The sequence below is a fragment of the Schistocerca piceifrons genome, chromosome 6 (assembly GCF_021461385.2).
Source record: "Schistocerca piceifrons isolate TAMUIC-IGC-003096 chromosome 6, iqSchPice1.1, whole genome shotgun sequence".
NCBI classification, from domain to species: domain Eukaryota; kingdom Metazoa; phylum Arthropoda; class Insecta; order Orthoptera; family Acrididae; genus Schistocerca; species Schistocerca piceifrons.
This window is the reverse complement of record NC_060143.1, coordinates 10,028,647-10,046,096: the sequence shown is the minus strand read 5'-3', so window position 1 is coordinate 10,046,096 and position 17,450 is coordinate 10,028,647. Positions and strand designations below refer to the sequence as shown.

Here is a 17,450-nt window from a genome sequence, read left to right as displayed (position 1 = left end):
ACATTGTCTAATATTTTTAGCAATGGAAAGTCGTGGTAGGAATACCAACAATATTGTAAAAAGCCTAGATTGCTACTCACCATAGAAATGACTTGTTGAGCTGCAGACAGGCACAATGGAAATACTGTTACACATTTATCTTTTGGTCAGGGCCTTCACAAGAAAAGAAAAGAAAAAACACACACACATTCACAGAAGCAGGCATATTTCACACACATATGAGCACTATCTCTGGCCGCTCTGGCAGAATACAGTGGTGTCACATCAAAGGCAAGCAGCAATCCAGAGTGGGACATGGAAAGGGGAGGTACAGTATGGTATGGATGGGGGGAAAGGAGTCAGCACTGCCTGGCAGAGTGTGCAGGGACTAGATGTAGCCAGAAAAGGCTGCCAGGTGCAGCATCGTGAGGCTGTGGGAGAGGGAGGGAAGTGGGAGAAAAGGGAGGGCAAAGGAAGAGGGGGAGAGAAGGGGAAAATGGCTGGTGTATGCTTTGGCAGAGAGTGGCACACTATGAGGATGAGGGCATGTGAATTGGGAGGAGATGTAGGGCAGGGGTGGAAACTGTTGGGTAAAATGTTTGGGAAGCACAGTTCAGAAAAGCTGGTGGACGCACCACAGTTTGGCGGTGGCTATTCATCCTGGTGGACAGCTGGTTGGTAATCATACCAATATAAAAAGTTCAGCAGTGATTGTAGAAGAGCTGGTATATGATATGGCTGCTTTTGCGGGTAGCCGAAGATCTATTGGGGAAGGATAAGCCTGTGACAGGACTGGAATAGGAAGTGCTGAGTGGGTGGATTGGGCACGGGTATATGATCGCTATGGCAAGGGGTTGGGACTGAGATTGCGTAGCTATGGAGTAAAATGCTGTGGAGATTGGGTGGGCCATGGGACACCAATTTAGGAGGGGTGGGATGGATGTTGAATAGGATGTTCCTCATTTCAAATAATCAAAACTCCAACAGAGAATGTGGTTCAGTTATTCCAGCCCTTGGTGATATTAGATGACAAAGGGGGTGCTTCCTTGTACCTGGTTCTTGGGTGGGGTTGGGGGGGGGGGGGGATGGAGGGGGGATATGGCACAGGAAATTTAACTTCTGGACTAGATCTGAGGGGTCGTACTAGGCAAGGGAGTCACTGCAGATATGCTGTTCCCGGGTGGCCAGGCTGTATGGGATGGATTTTTTGATGTGGAAAGGATGACAGGTACTGTTAGTGGCTGGTGGGCTTAATGTGGACAGAAGTGTGGAAGGAGCCTTCATAGAAGAGAAGATCAATCCCCTGGAAGATGGCACTCTGGCACCTGGAGGATAGGAGAGGAGCTGTTTAGGTTGTGAAGGAAACAGGATAGTCTAGATCAGTGGACCTGAACCAGACTAGAGGTTTGGGGCTTTTGGAGCTGAGGAAGGTTTCCTTTAGTGGACCATAAACAGGTTGGCGTAGAAGGATGCCATGTGGGTGTCCATGACTGTGCCGCAGATTTGCTTGTATACCTTACCCTCAAAGGAGAAGTTGTGAGTTAGGATAACATTAGTAAGGTATATGAGGAATGAGACAGTGGATCTTGAGTCTGAAGGGCATTGGGAGAGGTAGTGTTTTTAGTTGCGACAAGGCCTTGGGAATGAGGGATTTTGGTGTATAGGGAAGTAACATGAGTGATTATGAGTAGGGTTTGGTATTTTTGAGGTGGGAGGATAGATTTCACGCAGTACATTTCATGTATTGGTCAGTGAGAACCTAAATTTTCTCAGTGGGGGCACAGTAATCAGCTACAATGTACAATGGATTGTCCAGGATTCTTGGGTTTGTGAGTTTTAAGGTAGTTGGGCAGAGTGCCATAAGAGTGAGGAGGGAAATGGATTCAGGAGAGAGATTCTGGGATGAGCCTAAGCTGCCAATCTAGTCACTGTATGTCCACCAGGCTGCACTGACTCCTCTCTCCCCACCCTTACTGTGCTATCCCCTCCCCTGCCCCACACTCCGGATTGCTGCATACATTAGATGTGACACCATGTGTTCTGGCCAGAGCAGCCAGAGATAGCGATCCTGTGTGTGAAGTTGCTTGCTTGTGTGCGTGTGCGTGTGCGTGTGTGTGTGTGTGTGTGTGTGTGTGTGTGTGTGTTAATTTTCTTTTCTGCAGAAGGCTCTGGCCAAAAGCTAAAAGTGTAACAATCTTTTCGTTGTGCCTGTCTACAACCCTACATGTCATCTTTATGGTGGTTAGCAATCTATCATTTTCATAATATTGTTGATGTTCGTTAATGTTTGTAATATTACTCATCAGCTGTCATCAATTCACAGCTTTTTATATGTTAAATTAAGTTTTATGCATTTGGGTTGGATATTTACCTTCCAAATGTGTATGAATACTGTGTGATGCAGTAAAATGGTGTCAACTAAGCTGCCTAGGTAAATGCGATTTCCCCATCCCAGAAAGGAAAGCACAGGGAAAAACGGGGGAGGGGTATGTCAATAATGTGTCTGTATTTTTCTGCTGGTTTTTCTGTTGCTATCGATTATGCAGCACTAGTAATCTTTATCTGTATAGCCTACTCTTGTCAAAGGTCATAAAATACCAGTCATAAAAAACTGAAAAAATAAGAAGAAACTATTTATTTCTGTTCCAACCATAAAACAGCATGGATATGAGAAATATATGCATGCAGTTGGTAGGCGACTCACAAAGTACTGAGCAGGTCTTCTGGCACTGTCGAAACTTGGTGTATGCATTCTTTCTGTGAGGCATAGACTCTGCGTATCAGTGTGGCCTTGAGTTTTTTCATAGGAGTTAATCACAGGAGGTGCCTTGATGTCTGCTGCAAAATGACAATCCAGTTGTCTGACCACTAAGGCAAACCTCATGGAATCTGTAGGTATTCCAGTGTAATGGAAACATGCTGTTGCTTGTGCAAACCACAGTGCAGGGTTGTGCAACCAGAAAGTGGCAGTCACATGGCAAGTTTGGACACTGAAGGAATTGTCATGGTCGGTTCATGTGTCATCTTGTGAACTAATTGTATGGAAGTTCTTGCATTTTCTGTGCTGTTCACACAGGCTAATCATGTCAGGGTCACCAGATCAAGAAGGATAAGGTAAGATCCATCCAAGTAATTTAACTATATGTGTGTTGTAATATTCAACCTGTTTGACACATGAACTATAACTTCTGTGCACTGTGGAAAATAGCTTTATTTAGTATGACACAGGAAAAAAAATCTCATGAGGAGAACACAGTTAAGAGAAGTGTCACATGTGAGTAGGAACAGTGCTTTTGAAGAGTAATGAATACGTAACTAAGTGAGCTATTGACATCAATGAATGTGGTAATATCAAGTCAGAGAATAAATGTAATTGTCAATGCTGGAATACAGTGCCTCTGGTGACTGTTGCATAAACACTTTAACTGCTGCAGTAAAAAGTGACACAGCAATATTGACAATATTTTTGAATGAACAAGCCTATCTTTTGATCTTTGAGCTTGGGCATTCGAAGTTCATGTGCTCATACCTTGTCTGCAATGTGATACACTTGGCCTACAGTTAATCATCAGTATGAACTTATGTATTAGCAATTTCTTTCTGCTTGCACTTTGTAGTACAAGCAGTTAACTGCAATATGGTGCTAATGAATGACATTGCACACAACTGTATCTGTAATTCATCAAATATGACACACCATTATGTTCTCTGTTGTATATCTGGTTATGATTATAATCCAAGGCAAAATAATTGTTCTGTTGCAAGACCTTCATCTGTATTCATGCACCCATTGAATCCTGGAGCAGTAATAGTACTGGACGGTATTCCAGTTTACATTTTAGGATGTCAAAGACTCATGTAAATGTATATGACACTGTTGAGCATCATTAGCTTTTATTTCCTAAGAATTGTGAATACTCTAAACAATAACTGCTACATGGGAGAAGCTGTAACCTCATACCATGTAAAAATGTAGATACATGCAGAAAATTATGTAAACTTATCAAGCATGATATGTCCATGCCTGTATCAGAATATGAGATACAATGGCTTTTACCTATCTGTGGTCAGCTATTTGGTCACTCACTGAAAATATATGGAATATGAATACGTACTCTATCAGTGGCAGACAATACTCTTTTTCCAGCAACTTTGGACTGAAATGCAAGTAGCCCAGCAAAACATTTGTAGAAACCCATGCACCCTCTTTTTGCTTTGATGGTGCTATTGCTAGAGCTGTGGCTCATGATGATTTTCCCCAAGTAATGTTATCATTATTTGGAAAATTAGCCGTACTATACATTGTATTTTTGCAAAATTCTGCTTTACATAATATGTTCTACAAAGAGTTGCACAGAGCTAAATTATAGTTTTACAATAGCACTGCTTATTAAAATAAATATCCATGCAGACAATTAGTGGTAGTTACCATTGTCTTATTCATTGTTGGCAGATGCATTAGAATGCAAACGTGCTGTTAAATGGCTTTGTGACTACATTATGCACCAGTGTGGTCGGCCACCACCTGCTCACTCAAAGGACTTACATTCTGCAATTGTGGCAGCGTTCCAATGTGCAGGAGTTTGGCTTGTTGCCCACCCATATCTTCTACAGGATAAAGAGAGCCTTACAAATGTCCTTGAAGTGGTCGAATTAGGAATTTCAGGAACGAAATCTCAGGTATGTGATCTCTGTCAGTGCTAAACAGCCTGTTTTATGTAATTTATGTTAAAAAATTTAAAAATTAATTATATTAATAAATTATTCATCATAATATGAACAATTTGGTGAAATTTTGTTAAAAAAATGCAGTGTGACCCACAATGAAGAAAGAGTGATAAAGATGCTGCAGCAGTTGTATCACCAGAGAAGCATAGCAGTTACAGACAATAATATTAACAGAAAACAGTATGAAACTTCATACTTTAAGTTTTACCCTTCCCAAAAGGCATTATGAGAAGAAGAGGGATATAAAAAAGGAGGGCATTAGACAAATAGGTCATTTCCTAAGCAACCAAACATGTGCACTTACTTTTTTTTTTAGAGCAGGCACAAAACAGTGTTTTCAGTCTGACTGGGGTGATGCATTGTCTTAAGTGCAATAAGTGAGATAAAACAGTAAGGGATGAAAATACGGGAGGAGCAATGGCTAAGAAAGAGGACAGCAAGAGAAAGGAATAGAACACTAGAGAGACCTCACCTTTCCGTGCACAGATGTAGAAGAGTGTTCCACACAGCTAAGTACATGGTGGGTGGCAGTAGTCTACCTCTTCCTCTTTTCGGTCAATTCAGATGATCAGTAGATATGACTTGTTACCCGAACTAGAGTCTGATACATAATCTAAAGGAATATAAGGTATGACAGACGGTGTTAGAAGTCTCAATGATATGTCAGCAGTAGAAAAGCAGAACAGAGCACAAAAAGAAAGAGTCCTGTGGGTAAGTCATTTGCCCTACCCCCTCACCACCCCCTGCTGGAATGTGAGTACAGACTCTTTACTCATTACAGAATTATAGAACACTTTTAGAAACATTAGTAGATGATTCCGCTATTTTTGCAATCCTAGCATAACATGTATCTCCACAATAAGAAATATCATAGCTTTAGCAATCACTGCTTAACTTATATTTCCTTGGTTGTCATGGAAAATTGAATTGCTTCCTTCAGTGCAACTGCATTTTTGCACTGCCAGACACAAGGCAGATGGTAAATTTTGCAGAACTGGGCTGAAACAGAGTCTCCAGTATTTTTCCCTGTCAATTACACATATGCTATTATGGGTACAGATCCATTTCATGGAGACTACTCAGTTTTACATAGCAGATTGTTTAAATGGTCCCCAAAAAATGCAGTCATATTGAAAGTTTACTTGTTCCAGTGCAGCACAATCTTTGTGTAAAATTGTCAGTCATCTGGTGAGTAAGACATATTTTCTGGAACATTAATACACACATATAGAGTGACCGTTATTGAACTATATGAAATAAAATCATCAAAACTTCTGAACAGTTTGCATTAGGACATTCAAACTGCACAGTTGGCTGCGGGGCATGATGGGAATTCATATGCGTAGTACGGTTTGATTTAGCGACGAAGCCCACTTTCAGCTGGATCGGTTCGTCAATAAGCAAAATTAGCAAATTTGGGAACTGAGAATCCTCATTTCGCAATTGAGAAGTCTCTTTGACCTCAATGGGTGACTGTGGTGTGGAATATCCAGTCACAGAGTAATTTGTGTGATATTCCTTGATGACATGGTGACTACTGAACGGTACATGAAGGTTTTGGAAGATGAATTCATTCCCATTATCCAAAGTGACCTTGATTTCGACAAGATGTGTTTAATTCAATACAGAGCTCAACCCCATTGAAGCAGGAGAGTGATGTCCTGGAGGAACATTTTGGGGACTACATTCTGGCTCCAGTGTACCCAGAGGCCACTGGCTGGGCCTCAATTGGCCGCCATATTCTCTGGATCTGAGCATGTGTGACTCTTTTTGTCGGGCTTTATTAAAAACAAGATGTACAGTAATAACCCCAAAACCATTGCTGAACTGAAAACAGCCATTTAGGCTGTCACAAACAGCATCGATATTCTGACACTTCAGTGTGTCATGCAGAATTTCGCTATTCGTCTGTGCCACAACATCATCAATGATGACAGGCATATGAAACATGTCATTACCTAACTCCAAATTTCTGTAGTGACTAATTTTTTTCCAAGAGCATAATCATTTAATATCAACATAAAAGAGCCCAGTCGAGTGCTCTATATTTGTGAAGAATTGCACAATTTTTTCTTTTTTCTCCGATCTCAGCATGACTCCTCATCAGCTTCAGCTGCCTGCTGAAAGATTGGAACATTGGAGAAAAAGAACAGCTTTTAAATTCTTACCAGAGAAAGCCTTTTGGACACGTTTTAATGCTTCACATTTTAAATTTCAATAGCGGAATTAGATTTCTGGGTCTGATCTATAATTTACATAGTTGCACATTTAAAAAAGTTAAAAATCAGATCTCAAAAGGCCTTAAGAAATGATCTTGTGAAGTTGACACATCTTGATTAGTATAATTCTACAAGGCATTTATTTAATCCTAACTTGAATGTGGTTGTGCAGTATATGGAACTGCATGATAAGCTTACTTAAAGATGTTTTACACTTAAAGATGTTTTACACTGTGATGTATTGTGAAACTTTGAACACTTGTGAGTGCCGTGATAAATTAGTATTGTTATTGTCAATTGTAGGCTTAAACTAAATTGTGCTCTTTTAAAATTTTTAAGGACAGTAAGCCTATGTGTTCAAATCAATCTTTCTCTAATTTCATTGTACAATTGTGTGAGAAATAGATTAGTTTCAGAATTTTTGGATGCTTACATAACTCTATATTCATAAGTTAGTGGTACGTGTGTTTTGCATGTGTAATTTAATTCATCACAAATCAGCATTTGTGGTTCACACTTCAGCCAAAGTATATATCACCCCTGAATTTCACTGAATATCAACACAAATATATGTGGGTTTTTGAGAATTTTTGGACGCTACCATTGTCCTTTGTCTAATGTATGAGCAATTTGTAGCAAATCAGTGTTTGTGATCTAGTTACTGTAGCAGATTTTCTAACTAACATTTTGTTACGGCGTAAAGTCATGCACTGGCACGTCAGTCAAGAATGATAGAGAAGAGATGGCTGTGAGAAGAGGTCAGCCAATCGCACACTGACTGACCATCCCTCCAGGATGACAATGCGACAGCAGCAGCCCCTACTTGAAGAGGACATAAGGCCCATGCCAGATGGTGACGGCCCACTTTGATAGCACCATCAACGTTAACCACTTCGTTAGGGATCTCTATGTAGTTCAGACTTTTATTTGTCTATTCTGAAGAAGACTGATTATTTTGTATGTAGCCCTTTGCTTGTGACATATATAGCAAAGTTAAGTATTGTAATTGTCTTCTTGTAATAAAACTCGTTAATATGAGTTTTTTGATTGTTTGTCAAGCGAACCAAGTATGCGGGCTCCGTAGACACAACACATTTTTTGTTATACAGGGTGTCCCATTTATCTTGATCACCCTAAATAACTGTTTGTCCAGATGCAAATAACAAAATGTTTCAAGGAAATGTTTTGTAACTGTCAGGGGTACATTAATCATCATGATTGCCTTCGTTGTAGCTTTGTTTTTTTTTTACAAAGATATCAATAACGGTATGATTTTTTAAATGACACCCTATATTTTATATTCAGTAATTCATTTCCTCTCCTAAAGACCTATTCAAAAATGTATAACAAGTGTACCATTCACTGATACACAACATTATTAATTACGTAACACAACATTGACTTTGAGCCCAGGATCACAAACTCGCCCACTTGCTGGAGTTGTCAGAAAACAAATGAAAACCAAGTAAAAACATAACAAAAAATTTACTTTGACTCTTGTGTAACATTGCTCAGGAGCAGAACATTCAAAGGTGCTCAAAGTGGTGACCAATACACTGGTGCACTCGTTGAATGAAATAATTATATACTGCTCCCAGTGTTGCCTGCTGAAGAGAATTACAAGCAAGCATAACACATTTGTGCATGTTCTCTGGAGTTGTTGGAATATCGTGATAGATAATGTCTTCAATGCATGTTGTTATTATGTTGTTGTGGTCTTTAGTCCAGAGGCTGGTTTGATGCAGCTCTCCATGCTACTCTATGCTGTGCAAGCTTCATCATATCCCAGTACCTACTGCAACCTACATCCTTCTGAATCTGTTTAGTGTATTCATCTCTTGGGTCTCCCTCTACGATTTTTACCCTCCACGCTTCAATGCATACCCAACGAAAAAAGTCCAGAGGATTTAAATCAGGAGACCTAGCAGGCCAAGTAACTGTTCCTCCTCAACCGATCCATCTGGCAGGATGCCTTCGGTTCAGAACACGATGTGCATGCAAAGCATTATGTGCTGAACATCCACGGTGTTGTTACCACATAAGCATTCTAGTTCTTAGTGGCACTTCATCCAGAAGAGGCGGAAGAATTCGTCTGAGGAAGTTGGCATACGCTGTGCCGTTTAGACTACCATTGATGGAATAAGGGCCAGTAATTGTAGTACCAAGCATCCCACACCAGAGGTTAACTCTCCATTGACACTGATGTTCCACCTGTCTAAGCCATAGTGAGTTGTCGCTGGACCAATAATGCATGTTCCTTGTATTTACCTGTCCTTTGTTTAAGACGGAACATTCATAGCTAAATAGAACATTGGAGAAGTAGTTTGGGTAGGCGAGGATTTTCTGATGTGCCCACTGACAGAACTGTACACGATCCTGTAAATCATTCCCATGTAACTCTTGATGTTGGTGTACATGGTAAGGATGGAACCAGTGACTTGTAAAAATATGATTTACATTGTTTTTAGGAATGCCAATCTTGTGTTCAAGCTGTCGTATGCTCACATGTGGATTCAGAGCAACGGAAGCGAGAACAGTAACTTTGGTAGCTTTGTCTGTCTGTGCGAGTGCTACAATGATTGTATTGTCGTAGGTTGAAACTTCCCGTTTCCTGAAGCGTTACAAGAAGATGAGAAAACATCAGTCGGGAAGGTGGGTTCTTGTCAGGATATCGCTCTCTGTACAGTTCTGCTGCCTGCGTAGCATTTCACCTACCTTCAACAACAATAAAAGAAATGTTATGTCAACTCAGTTTGTAGGAAGGACAGTCTTTACTGTGTGCCTACTCTACACAACAGTATTTAAAAGGACTAAAGTACTGTACTAAATGTACCCGTACATAAGAAAACGGTATTGCAGTTACTGTTCTGCTAACTTACACTCCCCATAGATGAGTAGCATTCCTCCCTCCTCTTCATTGGTGTACATTCTACTCACACAACTCTTCAACTGACAATGGTTGACAGAATGACGGGTGTGCAGTCTACTTATGTTTACATTTGTCCTCTGTTAATGTCAGCACATGGATGTGTTCCATTACCCCGAGTACCTGCACTATGTGCTGGGAGCGTCAACGTCTGTGTTGTGTTATGTAATTAACAACGAACGTTGTGTTTCAGTGAATGGTACACTGTGATACATTTTTGAATAGGTCTTTAGGAGAGGAAATGAATTACTGAATAAAAAATACCGGGTGCCATTTAAAATAGTCATACCACTCTTCATATCTTTGTAAAAAACAAAGCTACAACAAAGACAAGCATGCTGATTGATGTCCCCCTGATGGCTAAAGAAATATTTGCTTGAAACATTTTGTAATGTACATCTGGACAAACAGTTTGGTCAAGATAAATGGAACACCCTGTCTATAGTTTTCCCTTAAGATGAGTAGCCATATATATTATCTGCATTTATTGTAAATTAACTTGATTGTTTGCTGACAACTATAATTAACATCAAAACATTTTAGAAAACTAGTAATTTTTACCACAGGTTTCTGTGTTGCCTTAATAGAAATCTCGTTTTGTGTCTCTGCTTCAATTCGTATAGTGAATTAGCAACTTCCTAGCTCTACAGATTAAAAGAGAATCAGCAGGTTTAATTTGTTCACTGCTTTGTAATGCATTGCACCAGCCAAAATGCAGCCAAAATGCTGTTCTCAATCAGGAGTGAGTTGGTTGACTTTCGTAAGCAGCTGGAAATTGCCCTGTCTGCTATCAAACGATTGACAGCTGATACAAATTGGTGTGTTGGAAGAGCTCCCAAAAGCTGTACACCTGTGATGCATGTACCAGAGGTACCTTTGTCAGAGTGTATACGACCCGGGACCACTGAGAGATCCAGGAAAAAGCCCGGGAATTTTTTCATCCGGGAAAAATGCGGAAATTTTTTAGAATTCCAGGAATTTTTCAATGTTTTAGTTTTCAGTTGATTTTTTGTAACATTGACTGGTAAGAACCAATACTCCAACAAAGGATATTGCTGTATCTCACTACTGCAGGATAATACTGCAGCAATAAAACATGGAAAAACAAAAAAAACTAAGTTGTCAAAGAAATGCGCCGTATACAGCAACAAAACAAAGTGTTCACACAACCATCTGCCAACAGCAAAATGTGTCAATGGCTTTAGGAAGAGTATGCAATGCTTCTTACCAACAAACTGCTTCCGATGAGCGTGATGTCACAACTGTTTATATTAGATTTTGAGTAATTGCAAACGAGTGCTTGTGCAGTTGAGTCGTGTATGAGTAGTACCTTCTCCCACTTCTAGCTACAGAAGTGTGGCAGTTAGCTGTGTAAGCAGTAGCGGCAAGCACCCAGATGCTACCTGGAAAAAATTTTACTGGCGTGCCTAAGTTGTCAGATTCATGCATGTGCAACAGGCCTGGATATAGGGGTCGGGGGGCAAACTGGGATATCTGCCCCGGGTGGCAATTTCTGTTAGGGGAGGGGAGGGGGGGAGGAAAGACCCTGTTTCACAAAGTGTCTAGCATCCAGCGTGCGTCGGTCTATTGATTATTCATATGATTTTGAATCGCATCCTTGTTGAATAACAGGTAAGAAAGATTATGTATTATCTTCTCGGTGTAGCCAAGAAAATGAAATTTTGGCAGAAAATTTTTTGTCAGAATGCTACACTGTTAAGGGCCAGTTGTACAGTCCCCATCTAGCAGCCGCTAAAGTTCTATTCTGGGAGTAGCATGGAAAACACGTTGTATGAACACTTAATAATGCCTAACCAGAGAATAAACGCGGGATAACTAAACCGGTGATTGTGGCATGGTTAGTCAAGTTAACCGGAGGTTAAGTTTTAACCCTAGCAGGAATAGTTACGGAATTAGTAATGACAAGATTGTTTGTTAGAACAAGGAACATCGCCCGCTCTGCCTGTGAGTGGACATGTGGCCGCTCCTTCAGCAAGGTCCGAGCAGGCACACGGGGGGAGGGGTTTATTAGTTATTGGGAGCTCCAACGTTAGGCGGGTGATGGAGCCCCTTAGGGAAATAGCGGAAAGGTCGGGTAAGAAGGCCAGTGTTCACTCTGTCTGCTTGCCGGGGGGTCTCATCCGAGATGTGGAGGAGGCCCTGCCGGCGGCGATAGAGAGCACTGGGTGCACCTGACTGCAAATTGTTGCTCATGTCGGCACCAATGACTCCTGCTGTCTGGGTTCAGAGGTCATCCTCAGCTCGTATAGGTGGTTGGCGGAATTGGTGAAAGCAGAAAGCCTTGCTCACGGGGTGGAATCAGAGCTAACTATTTGTAGTATCGTTCCCAGAACCGATTGCAGTCCTCTGGTTTGGAGCCGAGTGGAAGGCTTAAACCAGAGGCTCAGACGATTCTGCGGAGATCTGGGGTGCAAATTTCTCGACCTCTGCTATCGGGTGGAGAAATGTAGGGTCCCCCTGAATAGGTCAGGCGTGCACTACACGCCGGAAGCGGCTACAAGGGTAGCGGAGTACGTGTGGAGTGCACATGGGGGTTTTTTAGGTTAGAGAATTCCCTCCCTAGGCCCGACAAGACGCCTCCTGAGATGCGGCAAGGTAGGAGTACGCAAAATGCAACAGGGAATAACAATATTAATGTGCTAATAGTAAACTGCAGGAGCGTCTACAGAAAGGTCCCAGAACTGCTCTCATTAATAAACGGTCACAACGCCCATATGGTACTAGGGACAGAAAGTTGGCTGAAACCAGACGTAACCAGTAATGAAATCCTAAACTTAGATTGGAATGTATACCGCAGAGATAGGCTGGACAGTGAAGGGACAGGCGTGTTTATAGCGATAAGAAGTGCAATAGTATCGAAGGAAATTGACGGAGATTCGAAATGTGAAATAATTTGGGTGAAGGTCATGGTTAAAGCAGGCTCAGACATGGTAATTGGATGTCTCTATAGGCCCCCTGGCTCTGCAGCTGTTGTGGCTGAGCACCTGAAGGATAATTTGGAAAATATTTTGAGTAGATTTCTCCACCTTGTTATAGTTCTGGGTGAAGATTTTAATTTGCCTGATATAGACTGGGAGACTCAAACGTTCATAACGGGTGGCAGGGACAAAGAATCCAGTGAAATTTTTTTAAGTGCTTTATCTGAAAACTACCTTGAGCAGTTAAGCAGAGAACCGACTCGTGGCGATAACATGTTAGACCTTGTAGTGACAAACAGACCCGAACTATTTGAAACGGTTAACGCAGAACAGGGAATCAGCGATCATAAAGCGGTTACTGCATCGATGATTTCAGCCGTAAATAGAAATATTAACAAAGGTAGGAAGATTTTTCTGTTTAGCAAAAGTGACAAAAAGCAGATTACAGAGTACCTGACGGCCCAACACAAAAGTTTTGTCTCAAGTACAGATAGTGTTGAGGATCAGTGGACAAAGTTCAAAACCATCGTACAATATGCGTTAGATGAGTATGTGCCAAGCAAGATCGTAAGAGATGGAAAAGAGTCACCGTGGTACAACAACCGAGTTAGAAAATTGCTGTGGAAGCAAAGGGAACTTCACAGCAAACATAAACATAGCCAAAGCCTTGCACACAAACAAAAATTACGCGAAGCGAAATGTAGTGTGAGGAGGGCTATGCGAGAGGCGTTCAATGAATTCGAAAGTAAAGTTCTATGTACTGACTTGGCAGAAAATCCTAAGAAATTTTGGTCTTATGTTAAAGCGGTAGGTGGATCAAAACAAAAGGTCCAGACACTCTGTGACCAAAATGGTACTGAAACAGAGGATGACAGACTAAATGCCGAAATACTAAATGTCTTTTTCCAAAGCTGTTTCACAGAGTAAGACTGCACTGTAGTTCCTTCTCTAGATTGTCGCACAGATGACAAAATCGTAGATATCGAAATAGACGACCAAGGGATAGAAAAACCATTAAAATCGCTAAAAAGAGGAAAGGCCGCTGGACCTGATGGGATACCAGTTTGATTTTACACAGAGTACGCGAAGGAACTTGCCCCCCTTCTTGCAGCGGTGTACCGTAGATCTCTAGAAGAGCGTAGCGTTCCAAAGGATTGGAAAAGGGCACAGGTCATCCCCGTTTTCAAGAAAGGACATCAAACAGATGTGCAGAACTATAGGCCTATATCTCTAACGTTGATCAGTTGTAGAATTTTGGAACACGTATTATGTTCGAGTATAATGACTTTTCTGGAGACTAGAAATCTACTCTGCAGGAATCAGCATGGGTTTCGAAAAAGACAGTCGTGTGAAACCCAGCTCACACTATTCGTCCACGAGACTCAGAAGGCCATAGACGCGGGTTCCCAGGTAGATGCCGTGTTTCTTGACTTGCGCAAGGCGTTTGATACAGTTCCCCACAGTCGTTTAATGAACAAAGTAAGAGCATATGGACTATCAGACCAATTGTGTGATTGGATTGAAGAGTTCCTAGATAACAGAATGCAGCATGTTATTCTCAATGGAGTGAAGTCTTCCGAAGTAAGAGTGATTTAAGGTGTGCCGCATGGGAGTGTCGTAGGAGCGTTGCTATTCACAATATACATAAATGACCTTGTGGATAACATCGGAAGTTCACTGAGGCTTTTTGCGGATGATGCTGTAGTATATCGAGACGTTGTAACAATGGAAAATTGTACTGAAATGCAGGAGGATCTGCAACGAATTGACGCATGGTGCAGGGAATGGCAATTAAATCTCAATGTAGAGAAGTGTAATGTGCTGCGAATACATAGAAAGAAAGATCCCATATCGTTTAGTTACAATATAGCAGGTCAGCAACTGGAAGCAGTTAATGCCATAAATTATCTGGGAGTAGGCATTAGGAGTGATTTAAAATGGAATGATCATATAAAGTTGATCGTCGGTAAAGCAAATGCCAGGCTGAGATTCATTGGAAGAATCCTAAGGAAATGCAATCCGAAAACAAAGGAAGTAGGTTACAGTACGCTTGTTCGCCCACTGCTTGAATACTGCTCAGCAGTGTGGGGTCCGTACCAGATAGGGTTGATAGAAGAGATAGAGAAGATCCAACGGAGAGCACTGCACTTCGTTACAGAATCATTTAGTAATCGCGAAAGCGTTACGGAGATGATAGATAAACTCCAGTGGAAGACTCTGCAGGAGAGACACTCAGTAGCTCGGTACGGGCTTTTGTTAAAGATTCAAGAACATACCTTCGCCGAAGAGTCAAGCAGTATATTGCTCCCTCCTACGTATATCTCGCAAAGATATCATGAGGATAAAATCAGAGAGATTAGATCCCACACAGAAGCATACCGACAATCCTTCTTTCCACGAACAATACGAGACTGGAATAGAAGGGAGAACCGATAGAGGTACTCAAGGTACCCTCCGCCACACACCGTCAGGTGGCTTGCGGAGTATGGATGTAGATGTAGAAGAAACAGGGACATCACACAAATTATGGAAGAATATGACGATTCCAAATTTATGTAAAAAATTTGTACTACTACTTTTCGATCTCATGCTTCAGAAGCTAGAGTGTACGAATGAAATGTGAAACTATTTCCTAAAATTAAACTTTTTCTTGTAGTAGGCCTAATAGGCATTTGATATTGGTACTTCGTGATTATATTCTGTCGTATTATAAAAATGACCATAGTGCAGAGAGTGGCATCTTCCTCTAAATGTTTGGAAATGTAAAATTTTGCACTTCATAGAATAGAAAAAAAAAAAAAAAAGTAGTATCCTATGCCCATAATATCAGTGAGTCATTGTTGGAGTTGGCTAACTCATACAAATACCTGGGTATAACACTTTGTAGGGATACTAAATGGAATTATCTCATAGGTTCAGCCATGGTTAAAGCAGATTGTAGACTTTGGTTTATTGGTAGAATATGGAGGAAGTGCAGTCAGTCAGTCTACAGAAGAGCTTGTTTACAAATCACTCGTGCAACCTATCGTATAATATTGCCCAATTGTGTGGGACCTGTACCAGATAGGACTAACAGGGGATATTGAACATATACAGAGAAGGACAGCATGAATGGTTACAGGTTTTTTTAACCCATGGGAGAGTATCATAGAGATACTGAAGGAACTGAAATGTCAGATGGTTGAAGACAGACATAAACTGTCCCAACGAAGTTTATTAACAAAGTTTCAAGAAGCGGCTTTAAATGATTACTCCAGGGATATACTAAAACTCCCTATGTGTATTGCTCACACAGCGATCATGTGGATCAGATTAGAATAATTACTGCACGCACAGAAGCATTCAAATAATCATTCTTCCCATGCTCCATATGTGAATGGAACAGGAAGAAACCCTAATAACTGGTACAATGAGACGTACCCCTTGTCATGCACCTCGCGATAATTTGCGGAGTATAGATGTAGGTGCAGGTGTAGATAAGGCATCCACTGTGGCTCTTTTTGCTGCTTAGTTGTTAACATACAGTAAAGTCACTGCTGAAGTTTACACACAACTATTTAGACACTGGCAACATGCATCAAAACTGTTCCTGGTCAGAATGCAAGAATGTGCTGTTGGCTTTGGAATGATAAAGGTCAAGATTTTTATCTAGGACTGGAGTAGGTCATCATCTTCACTAACAGGCTCAAATCAGTTTTAGAAGTGACAAAATATAAGAATATTTTAAAATGCATTTTTAACTTTGTTTTAAATGAACAGAATGTTTCTACTATTTTGTGTACTAAAACTATGTTCTTATCAGTAACCTCTAATCTTTAGAATCATGTAAAGGGATTAGACAGGGGTGGCTTCTGTCACTAGTTCTATGTAACACCTATGGAGAAAAATATGTTATAAGAAAAAGTCATCATACCTGGACAGGTGGAATCCAGATTGGAAGACAAAGAATCAGTAATTTAATATTCAGTGGTGACACCATGTTGTGCACAGTATCACAAGTGGAATTGAAAGAATTATTGAACAGAGTTAAGAGAGAAAATGGAAAACTTGGGTTGTCAGTGAATAAGGAAACAACCACGATCATGATAATTGAGAGAGATGAATCACTGCCAGCTCCTGATGTACTGTCAGAATAAGAAGAAGTTGATCACTTTGGCTCCCTGAGCTCAGTGGTTCAGGAAGATGGTAGCTCTTCACAAGAAGTATGGTATAGAACTGCTCTGGGTAGGGATGCTGCATTGAAGCTGACAGTGATTTGGAAAGACTGAGCTCTAACCAGACTTACTAAATTGAGAGTGCTGAAATCTTTGGTGTTTCCAGTTTTCCTTTATGGTGCTGAATGTGTTCAAAAAATGAAGGGAACCATAAGAGAATTAATGCTTTTGAGATGTGAACATACATGCAGTTGCTGAGAATATCATGGATGGACAAATAAACCAACAAATCAGTCCTTCAAGAACTCAGAGTGGAAAAGAGGTTCTCTAGTATTTGTTTCCGGAAAATCCTTTAGTTCTTTGGTCACAGTGTTCGACAACATGAAGATAACTTGGAAACATTCAAGACAAAGTTGAAGGGAATGGACTGCAGGGAAGACCACTGAGTTGATGGATGGACCAAATAAAGGAAAATACAAAGCAAACATGAGGTCAGCTAATCTGA

General features: G+C 40.8%; 1 protein-coding gene across 10 annotated transcripts in view; it reads left to right on the top strand.

The window, feature by feature from the left end:
* LOC124802474 (ral GTPase-activating protein subunit beta) overlaps nucleotides 1-17,450 on the top strand; it is a 398,111-nt gene that overhangs the window by 246,336 nt on the left and 134,325 nt on the right. For all 10 annotated transcript variants that reach the window (XM_047263273.1, XM_047263271.1, XM_047263272.1 and 7 more), the window contains one exon: nucleotides 4,433-4,659. In XM_047263273.1, coding sequence (XP_047119229.1) covers nucleotides 4,433-4,659 — 227 coding nt within the window. The remainder of the gene's footprint in view (nucleotides 1-4,432; nucleotides 4,660-17,450) is intronic.